At 42.1% G+C, this 14,784-nt stretch overlaps 1 protein-coding gene across 1 annotated transcript in view; it reads left to right on the forward strand.

Annotated features, from left to right (window-relative positions):
• RCHY1 (ring finger and CHY zinc finger domain containing 1) overlaps positions 1-14,784 on the forward strand; it is a 91,344-nt gene that overhangs the window by 40,612 nt on the left and 35,948 nt on the right. Inside the window, exons 2-4 of the mRNA XM_086961514.1 lie at positions 405-524; positions 4,700-4,815; positions 13,359-13,437. Of these exons, the coding sequence (XP_086817640.1) occupies positions 405-524; positions 4,700-4,815; positions 13,359-13,437 (315 nt within the window). The remainder of the gene's footprint in view (positions 1-404; positions 525-4,699; positions 4,816-13,358; positions 13,438-14,784) is intronic.

Here is a 14,784-nt window from a genome sequence, read left to right on the forward strand (position 1 = left end):
AAAAAAAAGCACTGGCGTTGCCAATAGGTCTCGCAGTAGGAAAGTTGGAGCTGTTGGTTTTGTAAATGACAAAGCCCTTTAATTTTTAAAAAAGAAAACAAAAATAAAAGGCATTGTTATTTACAATTGTAATAGCTCCAACTTTCCTACTGCGAGACCTATTGGCAACACCAGTGCTTGTTACTTTTGTTTTTTTATACCAATGCTAATAGCACTATGCAAATATAATTACTACACTGCAAATTTTATTTTTTTAAAGTAAAACATGTTGCCATTTTCAATGCCAATAGCTCTAACTTTTAACAAATGCGAGACCTATTGCATTGCAAATGCTTGTTTTACAGACTGTTTTGTTTTCTGCTTCCTTGTTCACATTTGTAAACCTGCACTATCTTGTCTTGCAGGCCCCGTGCTGTGGTAAATTCTATGTTTGTCGCCTGTGTCATGATAATAATGAAAACCACCAGTTGGACCGCTTTAAAGTGAAAGAAGTGCAATGTGCAAAATGCAAACAGCTGCAGCAGGTGAGACAATGCCTTTAGTGCATTATTTTGTAGTTTGGTTATGTCTAGGGAGAGAAGGAAGAGAAAGTTGAGCACTTGCAATGTTATAATGTAAAAGGGGTGGGGCTGATGCTAGAGCTAGCAGCCTCATACATATTTGCATTGTATGGTTTTTTTTGGAACATCTTGCATCGCAACAAATTGAGTGCATGGGCAATACATTCTGGAATTAGGCAATTGTACTAAAAGCTATGCCGCATGTGAATCGGAAATGACAGACGCCGAAATCGCATTCACTCTGAACAATTGCTAAATCGTGCTGGACCAATTTTTTCACCTGTTCTAAATCAGCATAACTTTTACTGCTCTATGTATAAAGCATTTTTCTTAGGGCATGCCTAGGTGCCATATAAAAGCACAGCAGCAACAAATGATGGAGAGAATCATAAATAAATCAAACATTCACCCCCAGTCAAAAGATCTGGGTTAAATCCATCAGCCTTTTGCCTTCTATGATACCCAAGTTTGGACCCAGCCATATGCAAATCAGCCTTGACCCTTCTACTCATGGGAACAGTCCAGCCTGAACTAGACCGAAAATAAGCATCCTGGGACTGCTTTCAGGGCATCACCCCTCAACAGCCAGGCTAGCTTGAATCCAGTGGCACTGCGAGCAAGGGACCCATGTCTGGGCATTCCCATCCCACTTAGGGCAATACCTTAGAATTGAAGTGCATCACCAGTCTGCCTATCTCCCTCGTTACGCTTAAACAATAACAAGAGCAACCCTTAGGCCCATGTGAACATGTGTTTTAAGTGATCCTTGAAACAAGCATTCAAAAGTAACTCATTTCTAAAAAAGTTGTAGTTGCAGAGACCTTTTTGTGCAGAGTCAATCTTTATAGCCACATTCTTGATCCAATCAACTATGATATTTATTAGAGAATAGTGGAAAATATTGAAGCACAGCCAGTATTTATGAATAACTATAGTTTAGCCGAACAGAGGTTTATTAGAAAACCATTTGGTTTTTTTTTTAATTAACTTTTTTTGCTGAACTGTAGTTAATCATAAATACTGGCTATGCTTTAATATTTTCCACTATGCTTTACTAAGTATATTTGTTGATTGGGTTAAGAATGTTGATACTAAGATTGAGCCTACACAGAAAGGTCTGTGCAACTACAACTATCTCCCTCATTAGTCACAGCATGCATGCATTAGGCGCATGGTGAGCTAAGAGCTGCATTGGAAATGTGTTCATACAAGTCACATATTGTTGTTGCTAGTGGATCCGACTGTCCAAGGAACATTTGGGCTCGGGGATGGCAATTATATATGTGTCAACATTAAAATTGTATATTTTTACTTAGGCTTATTTCTGGATTGTACAGCTATTAATAACTCCATCCATCGACCCCTAAAAGCAGCCCCTGGGCCACAGCATACCTGGTTCTTCCATGTTTCTCATATGGCGAACCCATCTGTGCTGCAAGGTGTATGTTTGCAAGCATGCACGACTTCCAGCATTCGAAAGCAGCTGTCCATCTGAACCATTGCCTATTTTCTTTGGTGAAGCCCTAAGCACCAATGGGCTTTTAGGATAGCAGACAGAATCCTCCCTATGAAAGTAATGGCTATAGATCTATCTCCACAAGAGAGTGCATATTAGGATTTGGGTTCACGTCTAATCAGCATCTGAACTACTCTTAGATTCAAGTGCTACCTGCCCAAATTTCTCCTCAAAGCTGAACTGCTTTATCCATTATCACCTTTATCCATTACTTACACTACCAACACAATTGCACCATTCCTTGCTGTACAGCTCTAAACATCTCTAGCCTGACTCCAACCTGCTTATGCGCTCATTACATCAATCTACCTTCATCTTAACCAACAACCACTCTCAACGTGACCCATCATCAAAATTCACCTTACTATACTGCTTTCCCCTTTTCTCTCCTACATAAAACTAGCAATGCTACCTACCGTTCAGATATATTTTCTCCCATATACTTATTTGCCCTCAGAGTTGTCATAAATGATACTCACTCTAATGCATTGGAATGCCATGTACCTGCTACTAAACCTTTTTAATTTTTTTTTTTAAATAAAATGTTATATTTTGAAAGCTGAAACGGAAGTGCTACGTTATGGTACACTTGAAGAAAATGTTAAGTGAATCTTCATATGCTATGACTGAGATTCTACTTAGAATGGACAGGGCAAAAAATATACAATTCTCCTACACTCGGGGATATATTGTGCCTTCATTACTCCTCTAGCACATGTCACACCATGGATGCTAACAATGCATTACCCCTATTACCTTAGGGCAAGAATGATCCCATAAGTGAGTGTCATCATACCAAGGAAAACCCAAATTATGACACGAATTATCACCAGTATGCCAGGGCCAGGATATATTGAGAGGTGAACATCAACTTGCAAGGGATTCCAACATTTTGCACTATTATGTTGCGACCAGCATGACCCCCATTCTTTTTTGACTTACTCTAAACTGTTGCTCCCATCTTGAATCCACAAGCCTGTACCCACCACATGATGGGCATTTGTCACTTTTAGTGTGACTTGACAAGGTTGGGCCTGATTGAAGATCCTAAACTGTTAATCATGATGGGTGTTTTAGCGCATGCCATTGTTTTCTGAACTCTGATGCATAACACTCCGCGAGCCGCAATTTTTAGCCCTGCTTAACAGAATTCTGTGCTCTCATTATCACAAACAGCGCATGTCTGAGGGGCAGAGCATGGACCTACCATCCACCATACAGCCTGTTTGTGTTTTATTTCTCCTGCCACTCTGAGGGTCTGGAGCTGCCCATGCATCCCTCCCCTGCTATATTCCTCATTGTCCTCAGTCGTTTTTTTCTTGCTCTGTCTCTTATTTCATTCCAGCCCAATGTCTTTTTCTCTCGCCTGCTATCTTCTCTCCTATCCACCATGTCTGCTACTGCTGGTAATCTTTCTTCTCTCCTTTTTCTGTTTCAACTCCCTCAAAAACGACTCTGCTGCTTCAGCTTGCCAAAAAATGCCAGTACTGCTTGTGCATTACTTTCAGTTTTGCAGGGTTACCTAATAACACTTCTAATCCCCTCAAAATCATTTCCTACTTGAAGCTTTATATTACTTGCCTCGGTCTCTGCATACTTCAACTGTATACACTTTGCAGACTTCGACATAAGAGAGTAGCCTGATGAGAAATTCAATTTCCAAAACACTGTGGTTTATCAGGTTGAGATTTTCCCCATCAACAGATTGGGCAGGCACGGCAGAGGTATTGGTCTTTGCCTTTCTAAAGGAGTCTTCCAAGTATTCCTGTTAGAATTCAGTTTGAATCATTGCACACACAGCACAGTTTAAACATTCCTGGTGCAATGTTCCAACTTCTTCTAAGTCTTTTACAGAGGACTCCAAATATGAAACGAAATTGATTGTAGCCTGGAGTTCTCCTGCTGTTTTGTTCAGCCACTTATCCACAAAAACCAAAGTGGCTTCAGTAGATGTTTCCTTCCTATTTATGTTGTTATTTATGTTGGGGGATGTGAATTTTCACTTTCTGCAGAAACATGGACTCTTGTCTGGTTCTCGCCACATTCACTGTTCAGCAGTTTGCCTAGCATGTCTCTACTAGGTCTTCTCTAGCCGTGACAAACCTACCCAATGACAGTGAGGGCACCATTCAGTAGTTGTGTCTATTCCCGAAGTATCTGGAGTGTAGACGTGACTCCAGAGGTATCAGACCACCTAGCAGTCTAGCTGCCCATCTCCGACGGGGCCTCTTACCGCTAATTCCTTACGGCCTAGTTGGTTCCATCTTGAGTCACTGTAGTCGTCCTATACGCCACATCATCGCGGTCTCTACAATGAGCAGTAGCCAAGTGGATCTAAATGCCGGAGCACAAATGTGTCTCCTCCTATTTCTACCTCTGCCTCCCTAAGGTAAAAGTTCAAATGGTTTTCTGTGGTAAGCCACAACAGTTTTATTTATAATTTAAAAAAGGTGTATACTGGATAATCCTGTTCAAATGTCGATGCCATGTCTGGTTCGTGTTTACAGCTTTGTCCTGCAGGGAATATTGAAAACCGAGAGCAAGCCTTCATCAATGTGTTTGTTTATGCTAGACCAAATATTCGTTTATGATCTTTCACAGTAAAACGTCTGCTTGCTTATAGACACGCCAAGTGTGTGAGGGATGCAGCAATGTGTTCGGGGAATACTACTGTGACATCTGTCATCTGTTTGACAAGGACAAGAAGCAGTACCACTGTGAAAACTGTGGCATTTGCAGGTATGACTAAAATAAGCATTTTGGGAGAAGTGTGAATAAAGAATTCTACAGTCATCAGAGGGTACTTTTCTTCGGAAATAGTAATTTTAAAATTCTTCATTTCACATAAAATGTTGAGTTCATTTTTGGTCATTTGCACATTTTGTAATGCTGAATCAAACTTATCCAATAAAAGTGTTTTTTTTAGGTCTTATTCTAAATGAAGGATTCTCCAACGTGTTGACTGTAGATTAAAGAGCATTTGTAGGGTTTCTAACATAAGCAGCATAGAATTTGTTACATTATATTTCCAGTCTAATTCTGTTAGTCATTCCTGATTACTACAACAGCTGTGGAAATCTTAATGATTTTCCTACATTTGGTTGCATTTCTTGGCTTTGTTTTTGTAAATACAAAGATGTGCAATGTACGTCGATGGTGAACGACCGAAGCAGGTACCTTTTGGTAGACATTGCCAGGCAGATGATGAAGTGGGAAGCCCATTGGGTGTTGTGTAATTCTTTTGCTTGTCCGAGTGAAGGATGTCGAATGAAAACGCATTTGTTTCTGAATTATGCACCATAGTTTCTTTTTGACCATCAAGCTTATGATTGACTAGTCAGCCACATTGGAATGCTTTCCTTGGGGGTGTAGAAATCTAATTTGTAAAATGTCACAATTTTACTCTGGTTGCTCAAAATAGTTACTACTATGTATGAATGTCAAATGAAGATGCATTCCCACAATACACTCAAATCCCCTTAGACCCCCACACTAAACAGCAGATTCTCCATCCCCAATAACCTTAGAAAAGTCCTCTCTCTAGAACCTTCTACCACCCTCAGCACACCCCGTCTCAAATGCACTCTCCTCAACTGCAGATCGGCCTCGAAACACTCCGACGCCATTGCTGATCTCCTCTTATCGCTGGACCTTGACCTAATCATCCTGACTGAAACATGGCTAACTGAATCTTCGACACCTATAATGGACATTCTGGTTCCTCCCAACTACCACATTATCAGGCTCGACAGATCAGGCAAAATAGGTGGTGGAATCGCATGCATCTACAGGAACAACCTCTCTGTTCAGAAAGTCAATTCCACCTCCCTACCATCCCCAACATCCTGGGAATACATCTGCCTCGACATTATCAGTGAGGGCAAACCGATATGCTCGCTTCACAGCATTTACCACCCGCCCAAGGACAACTTCTCCTTTTCCCAACAAATCATGGATATGATCTCAACCAATTCCGGACGGCAGCTCACCCAAATATACCTTGGTGACTTCAACCTCCACTGGAACGATCGCAATGACGCGGTGGTAAATAGTCTTAAAAATGTCCTGATGCCCTTAACCTCACCCAAATATGCAACAGCCAGACCCACAAGAAAGGTTCTATCCTCGACCTGATCATCTCCAAAGAGGACTCTATCCAACTCGAGTCCATCCAACACTGTGACTGGTCAGATCATCATATTGTCACATTCTTTATCAATGAAAACGTTAAAGTTAACCCGGCTCAACTCTCCAAGCCCAAAGTCTGGAAAAGAGACATGAAAAAACTCAACCCAGGAAGTTTGCCCCCTAATAGTTGCAACCTCCTACGCCCACCGACAAGCGCTATGGACGTTCATTCTGACTGACCATTATCTCAACGCTATGACCTCAATAATTAATGAGGCTGCACCTATGCAGCTAAAAAGAGTCTCCACTAAAATCTCCAATCCATGGTACGACGGGAGTCTCAATGAGGATAGACGAGACATGCGACTGGCAGAGCGTACCTGGAGATCAGCTCCCTCTGCAATGCACCTAAAAGATCTGAAGAAAAAGAGAAACGCCTACTTCAGGAAAATAAAACGCTCAAAATCCGACTTCTTCAGCCTCCAGCTCGACCAAGCAAAAAACCGCCCGAGAAAACTGTTTGAGCTAATCAGATCACAATTCAAGGATCAACCCCAACCACTCAACACTGGGCGTGAGGCACCCTCCTGTGAAGACTTCGCTGCTTTCTTTATCCAAAAAACTGACAACATAAAGAGCGATCTCCTCATTGACGCAAGCCTCTACTCCAAACCCCAGTGCCCAGCACCCACTAAACCAAAAAACAATGCTACTTGGTCAACCTTTGGCACCTACTCAGAAGAAGAAATTGGATGGTTTCAGGGTGCTGAGCAGTTTGCCAATCTCCTCACGGACCCCCTTCCTGCTAACGCAGTAAAAAACTTTACCCCTTTGCTTCTCCCTCTCTGGACTAAAATTATCAACAGCTCTCTCCAACAAGGAAGCATACCTGACTCCCTCAAAGTTGGTCAGGTCACACCTCTACTAAAGAAACCTACAGCCGACCCCTCTGATCTCAACAACTACCGTCCCATTACCAATATTCCCACTCTCGCCAAACTGCTGGAAAAATGCGCACAACTACAATTTACTAAACACATTGAACAATTTGATCTCCTCAACCCTCACCAGTCAGGCTTCCGAGCTGGGCACAGCACAGAAACTGCTATGACTCACATAATTGACGACACACTTCAAATGCTAGACCAAAACGACACCTGCCTCCTCATCCTCCTTGATCTCTCTTCAGCATTCGACACCGTTAAACATGAGAATTTACTAGAACTACTAAACACAAGAATGGGTTTATCTGGAACTGTTCTCAAGTGGTTCACTTCCTTTCTTCACAACAGGTCGCAGAAATTCAAGAGCAACAACCTGATGTCCTCGCCAATACCCGTAACGCTAGGCGTCCCCCAAGGATCCTCTCTATCCCAAACTCTGTTCAACCTAGTCATGGAACCGCTCACCACCTTGCTACAAGCATCCACTGTACACTTTCACATGTACACCGATGACACCCAACTCTATCTCATATTACAGTCCCCCAAAGACATCTTGCTCCTGAACTCAACGATCAGATGCACCCAATCCTGGCTTGCTGATAACCATCTCAAACTCAATGCCCTGAAAACAGAGTTCCTTCTGATCTCACCTCCAGCGAAGATATCCACCACTCAAATTTGGCTTAAACACCTAACCGCACTCAATGTCCAACCTACCATCTTGGACTCAGCAAAATCTTTAGGCATAACACTCGACACCAATCTCAACATGCAGCAACATATCAGCAAGGCAACAAAGGGAGCGAACTACCAGATCAATACTCTGAGGAAACTTAAACCCTTCCTCCCAGCCAAAGACTTCCGAACCGCAGTACAAGCACTAGTCATCCCTCGAATTGAATACGGCAGCATCGCCCTCTGCGGACTCCCACTAACTACAACCGCAGCCATAAGAGCTTCTCTAAACGCTGCAGCGAGACTCATCACTGGGTCAAAAAAGCACTCCCATAATACCCCTGACTTGAAATCCCTGAACTGGCTGCCTTTTGAAGCCAGAATACATCTGAAAATCGCCTGCATGACACACAAGGCGTTACACCTAAACTCACTCGGATACCTCGCTCAGAAACTGACAATCTCTGGCGGAGCTAGAAACACTAGAGGCACAAACAATCTCCTGCTGAAACCTCGAAGATTCCGGAAGGAAAAAACATATAAGCGCTCCTTCTCAGGAATGGCGCCCAGGATCTGGAACTCACTCCCGCCCGAAACCAGGCTTATCTCTTCCACTACCCTCGGGGGGGGGCTGCTGACCCTCTTCCTGGTTGGCTGCTTTAGGGGGATTGGCAGGCAGGCTCTGTGGCCAACCCACCCCGCGCACAGCCTGTGGAGATGGCAGCATGTGGGGGGATCTGCCGCAGGTCCTGGCCTGTGGCCAACCACTTGCCATGCACAGTCAAAGGCCATGCCCGACGGCACTTGGATTGACATATGGTAATTAAATATTACTTTACATTTAAAAAAGTAGAAAGTCACTGTAAAAGCAAAGGTTACACGTTAGTTTGGAGTTTTTTTTATTTAACAACGTGTAAAGGGAGGTAATTAATTGTAGGGTGCAGGGGTGAGTATTTGTAAAGGGGCTTCAAGGTAATATTAGGGTTTATGGGTGGGCAGTGGTAAAGAGAGATACAGGTAATTTAGGGGTTTGGGTAGTGGTACAGAGGTTTAGAGTAATTATAAGGTTTAGTGGTAGGCAGTGGTAAAGGGAGATAAGGTCATTTTAGGGTTCATGGTTTGGTCGTGGGAAAGGGAGGTAAGGGTGATTTTAGGGTTCAGGGTTTGGTCGTGGGAAAGGCAGGTAAGGGTTATTTTAGGGTTTTTGTATGGGTACTTCGAAAGAGAGGTAAGGACAATGTTAAGGTTCAAGGATGGGTAGAGATAAAGGCAGGTCAGAGACGTTTTAGGGTTTAAGGGTGGGCAGCGGTAAAGGGAGGTTAGGAATACACTTCAAAAAAGGTGGGTTGGGGAGTGCATTTCATCTACAAATTGGGTGCATTCCTCCAGAGATATGGCTTAAAATATCCCCTGGCCAGCCTGCAATGGCAAGAAGGATTTATAGCGGTCGATCTGGTAAGAACATTAATTTGCCAGTCACACCGCTCCTTTGAATTAATAGAAATTCTGCAGGCCTGTAACCTTTGAGAGCCAGTGACCTAGTTCTGACTTCCTCACGGTGTTTGTTTTACTTGTAGTGGGACGGAACTGAATCTTTCTCTGAATCTAAGCATGGAAATACAATGCTCCCAGGTGGGATTTCAGTATACTCTTACATATCCTTGTTTTTACTTAGGCAGCTCTTGTTTGATGTGTCTTACTATTAACACAATAAATATAATATATATTGTATCGTAAGCATTACTGCCTCTTCCTAACCAGCCTCTGAAAGGTTGGTAAGGATGGGGCAGTCTGTCACATATCTACTTAGTAGCACTTTGTCAAGTGTTAAACCCATTACCAGTTCTGACGTATTAGCAAAGAGCAATTCACATACATAGATTTGGAAGACTATCCTTTAAAAGTATATATAAAAAAAGCAAACATATGAGTCCCAGAATACAGTGTATGGCTGATTGCAAAGCCAGGACTAGTTAGAGATGTAACACAGCTTGTAACAACTAGGTAGCACATCAGTCACCTATCAAGACCGTCTCTGAAGGGGGAGCAGACTTAGAGTGAGTCTTTTACATGCTAGCATTACCATTGGCGGGCAGACAGGATTTAGAAAATAATCGGTCACATGCCAAAATAACGTGTAAAAGGGTAGCAGGGGTGAGTAAGGATCAGCAGCATAACATATTTGCTTCTGAAAGGCTTGTTGAATTTGTTTAGAGCCTGCGGCACGGCACTGAAAGATTAGTAGAAATAGCACAGTAAGCCACATGCCAGAATCACTCTGGGCTTTCAGAGGCGGAAGAACCAGCCATAGATCAGACGTTCATCGGATGTGGGTTAAGGTCAATCACATCGTTGCATTTTATTATACATATGGCATCACATAATGAAAATTAAATAAACCTAAAACGTGCACATGACCGGTATATGTGTAGAGTGCACATTCACCTTAACAGTCATTTTGGCGCCGTTAACAGATAAAGGATGGTTGTCAATCAACTCCATGCTACTCATTTGATTAACCTCGCAACGGTAAAAAAGGCTGAATGGGGCCACCAGGATTTGAAGTTGTAAGCATTGGTTCAAACACAGATCACTGCTGTGCAGGCATTCTTCCACCAATCCACCAAGCCTGGCTTATTGCAATTAGTTTGACAAATGAAAAAATCTGTACTTTAGGTATACTAAACAAAACCCTAAATGAAACATGGCTGACTGTTAACGTGGTGTGTCTAGTCATTTATTAAATGGCTTGGCTTATAGATCCTGTGAAAATTTGTTCATTTTCAGTCCTTAACTGAGATATTTAACTGACCTTGAAATTTTTTAAAACCATATTCATTTTGCTTTCTTATGTTTTCAAAAAAATTGCATGCAGGGATTAAAAAACAAACACAATTTGGCAGGTAAATATTGCAGTGGCAATTGCTATTTAATGGCGGTGGAGGGATGGGTTGTGGGGGGTGGAGGTGGGGGAGAGGGTAGAGGGGTGAAAAAAAAATGAAACAGTCACATACCTGTGTGCCACTGCCTCTCGGTCCTCTTCGCCCGCTTCTAGGACTCAAGGCCAGAAACAGGAAGCACCCAGGCTTCCAAGCTCCCTTAAGCCAATCACAACGCTACAATGCAGCATTGTGATTGGTCTGAGAGCCGCAGTTCGATGCTCAGGCAGGGACAGGGAGCCTGTGCATGTTCTCCACACAGGCTACGTTACAGCCTGGGTGGAGAACATGCAAAGTGCGCATGACTGTTTGGCCGGCTCGAAACGGCTGGCCGAACCTTCATGCACACTTAAGAGAGTGCGAACCACTCCTCCTCCTGCTTCTCTTTGAGATCCCCACCCCTACCCAGCTGAGCATCAGTGGAAAAATAAAATGATAACAACAATGTGTTATTATCAGTTTAGTTTTTCCTTTTTGACCTGCTCAGTGGGGCGTCACTCCTCTGACTTAGCGGAGAAGCTGCTCTTGAAATGTTTTCCTTTATACCTTCTTTTATGTTAGTAGCCCTACAGGTGACCTTAGCCATACGCTGCAGCACCAGAGGTAAAAGTAGGTAGTGATCAGGCTGAGGATTCGTCATCGCAGGTGTAGCGGGCAGAATCCTTATAGACTCCCCGCCCCATCACACATCTCATGGTTTTGCCTCGTGAGCTGCTCAACAAATTTTTTTTTTCAAGTAGTCCTTCATGGTTTTCCACTGTTCCACCTCACCTTGGCCAGACTACAGTCAATAAAGATACCAGTTAATAGTAAGACCAAAACGTCACAGAAGTGCCCGTGGCAGTTTGCTGCCCCTATTAGATGCAAATTATCTCGCCCGTCCGGCTTTCTCCCGCTGCCCCCCTCCGCATGTATGTATATTTTAATGATAGCCTACCCGCCAACATTAACCTCTACAAAAAGTGAAGACCACGATCTCTTGAGTAAAACCATCTATTGGTTATCTGTGAAAAGGGGATTTCATTTATGCAACAGGAACTTGCTTATTTCAGTTAGGAGGGTCAATCTACAAAGCTGTTTGATGGGAACTGTAATGTTATAATTTGTAGCCAGCCTATTTAAGTATGAAATCTGCTAGTCTTCAAACTGCCTGTCAAAGTCCAGCTTAGTTGCATTACTGTTCTACCACTTGGTTTCCTTTATATACCTCTAGGGCAATTGCCACACATGCTTTCTAAGATTCCTCCTCCTATCAAATACCCTATGGTCAATAACATCACTAATTCTACTTTAACAGGTTTTGATCTTGATCTACAGAATAGATTCTCTGCCCTAGAGACTGACTGAAGTGGACTGACTCGACCCACTTTTGATTTCGACGTATCCTAGACCAGCTTCTCTTTGGCTATCAATGCTAATTGCTACAAAGAAGGTCTGTGGCAGAAAGCTCCAGCCGTTCTCACATCATTAGCAAACATTGCGGGAAATGCATTTAAATGAAAACCCACCTGCGTGGCTAGCATTGATTAATAATTTTGATATAATACCTTTACAGGAAAAATGGGCTATTGCTTCTGAGATGGCCTTTTATGCTCTTACAATTAGTGTTACAGCAAACAAATGATGGATGGAATGCTGACAATGCAAACATTCTCCCCCTGCCAAAAGACCTGGGTTAAATCTATCGTTCTTTTTCCCACTACGCCACCCCAGTTTGCACCCAGCCATATTCAAATCGGTCGTAACCTGGGCCCCATTAGAACAGTCCAGACCGAACTGCCAGGGCAGGTCCTCCCTGGACTGGTAAAACAAGCATCCTGGGACCGGTTTCAGGGTATGTCACCCTTCTTCATCTAGGCTAGCTTGAATCCAGTGACATAGTCAGCAAGGGACCCACGTCTGGTCATACCCATCCCACTTACGGCAAAAAGTGTTAAAGCAAACAAATGATTGACGGAATGCTGACAATGCAAACATTTTCCCCCTGTCAAAAGATCTGGGTTAAATCCATTGTTCTTTTACCCACTACTTCACCCCAGTTTGGACCCAGCCATATGCAAATACAATTAGGCCATGCCGTCAAATTTGGGAAGAGCGAAGAACGGCCTAAAAACCTGGTTCACACTTGGCCTGAACTTAAATATTGTACCCATTGAACTAAATAGTAAAGCGGTTTAGGCCTTTATTGTGAGCATTTCAAATGAATTTAATTTTTACTTAATACGATTTTACAATAATGATTTTGCATTTTCTTTCAAATTCACATTTTTCCTATGTTTAATTTTGTGAAAAATCTGCTTTCAAGTAATAACTCTTCAAACTTTTTCATTATTGGTAATTTTAGCACCAGAGTTTGTTTTCATTTGTTTGATTTGATGCTTGCAGATTACTCATACGTTCCCTTGTCTAATGTATGTGGATATTATTGTATATGAATATATATATATATATATATATATATATATATATATATATATATATATATGTGTGTGTGTGTGTATATGTATGTATTCGTATACAATATATATATATATTTTTTTTTTCTTCAAAGCTACGTATCCCTGTTAGACCTAAACACGTTTTTTTCTCTCTTTAGGATTGGCCCGAAAGAAGACTTTTTCCATTGTACAAAATGCAATTTATGCCTAGGTCTTTCTCTCCAAGGGAATCATAAGGTATTCAATTGTTATTCCCTTTTAACAAGATGTCATTTTCATATTGACTATGTTCATGTTTCACATCGGTTTGTCTCCTTTACAGAAAACAAAGCTGTCTTGAATAGACAACAACTGTGTTAATAGGGAGTAGGAACAACACCGATTAATTTGTTCCTGGAGTCTGGCAGGGGTGGACTTGCGGGTATTTGCAATTCCTAACTCTGGTATTTGAGCTGTGATGTAGTATCGATGGATTTGTTAAGTCTTGCATTGGGACTTTCTAATGGAAACGTTCCAGTCTGAATCTCTTCTCTACATTGCTCTACCGTTACTTGAAACTGGTCATCGCTATGGAAAAATATTAAGAAATCTTTCTGTTTCACAGCAGTCATAATGCCAACTATAGGTAGCATTCAGCACAATAGAAAGCATCCTGTTGCTTCTATTGCTCCTAAGAGGAATCTTCTTTCTAATGAATAAAAGCATTTAAATGTATTTCAATCTAAATGTGAAACCGGTAGGGCTGTGCAGGGAAGATAGTTTTGTTTGGTAACTCAGTGGTGCGAGACTCTGCTGTATCTGTGATCCCTGGACTGTTTTGTCTTGATTTCTCATTTCGAGTCAATGATATGTGGTGCCCTTTCCATGTAGCAGCGCAAATAGATTTGAACTATTCTTTGAGCTTCATTTAGATGTGTGTGGGGAAGTGAGAGAAATATGTTAGATCCATATAAGTATCCGTCTCTTATCTGCAGATTTTGAGCAATGCCATACTTAAGCATTATTGGTTGCACGTGTGGGCAATAACTGTTGTTAATTATCCATCCTTGAAATTATGGGCCCGAACCTCCGGCAGGGGCTCCTAGAGAGAGGTTGAGTAATTGACACACAACAGCATGTTGTACGCCTTGATCTTTGGTGACACTTACAATGCATTATGCCAAGGAGATCATCATTCCATCATTGTGTGCCAGCTGCTGTGACCTAAAAAATATTTTCTGATTCTCCTTTGTGGAGTGGTTACACTCCTGGCGTGGGGCGTTTGTTTCAGGGTGGACAGTCCTACTAAGTGAGAAAGCTCCAGCATAAATGCCAAGGCTCTGGAATTTAATAACCATTACGTATGCAAATACAGAGTTAGTGAAATTCATAAGCTGTTAGCAAACGAGCTGATCGCTGTTTAAACCTCAATTTCAGTCGCAGGAGGTGTTTTGGTTTTCATGTTAATTAAGCTACTTCTTCGACTACTATCTTTATAAATTATATCATACCAGCAGAATAGACTAGTTTGCAGGTACCGTATCCTTACGTGAGCCATCTCGTAGTATATGTACAGACCTTTGTTTCAGAATAAAATGACCAGTT

The sequence above is a fragment of the Lissotriton vulgaris genome, chromosome 3_1 (assembly GCF_964263255.1).
Source record: "Lissotriton vulgaris chromosome 3_1, aLisVul1.2, whole genome shotgun sequence".
NCBI classification, from domain to species: domain Eukaryota; kingdom Metazoa; phylum Chordata; class Amphibia; order Caudata; family Salamandridae; genus Lissotriton; species Lissotriton vulgaris.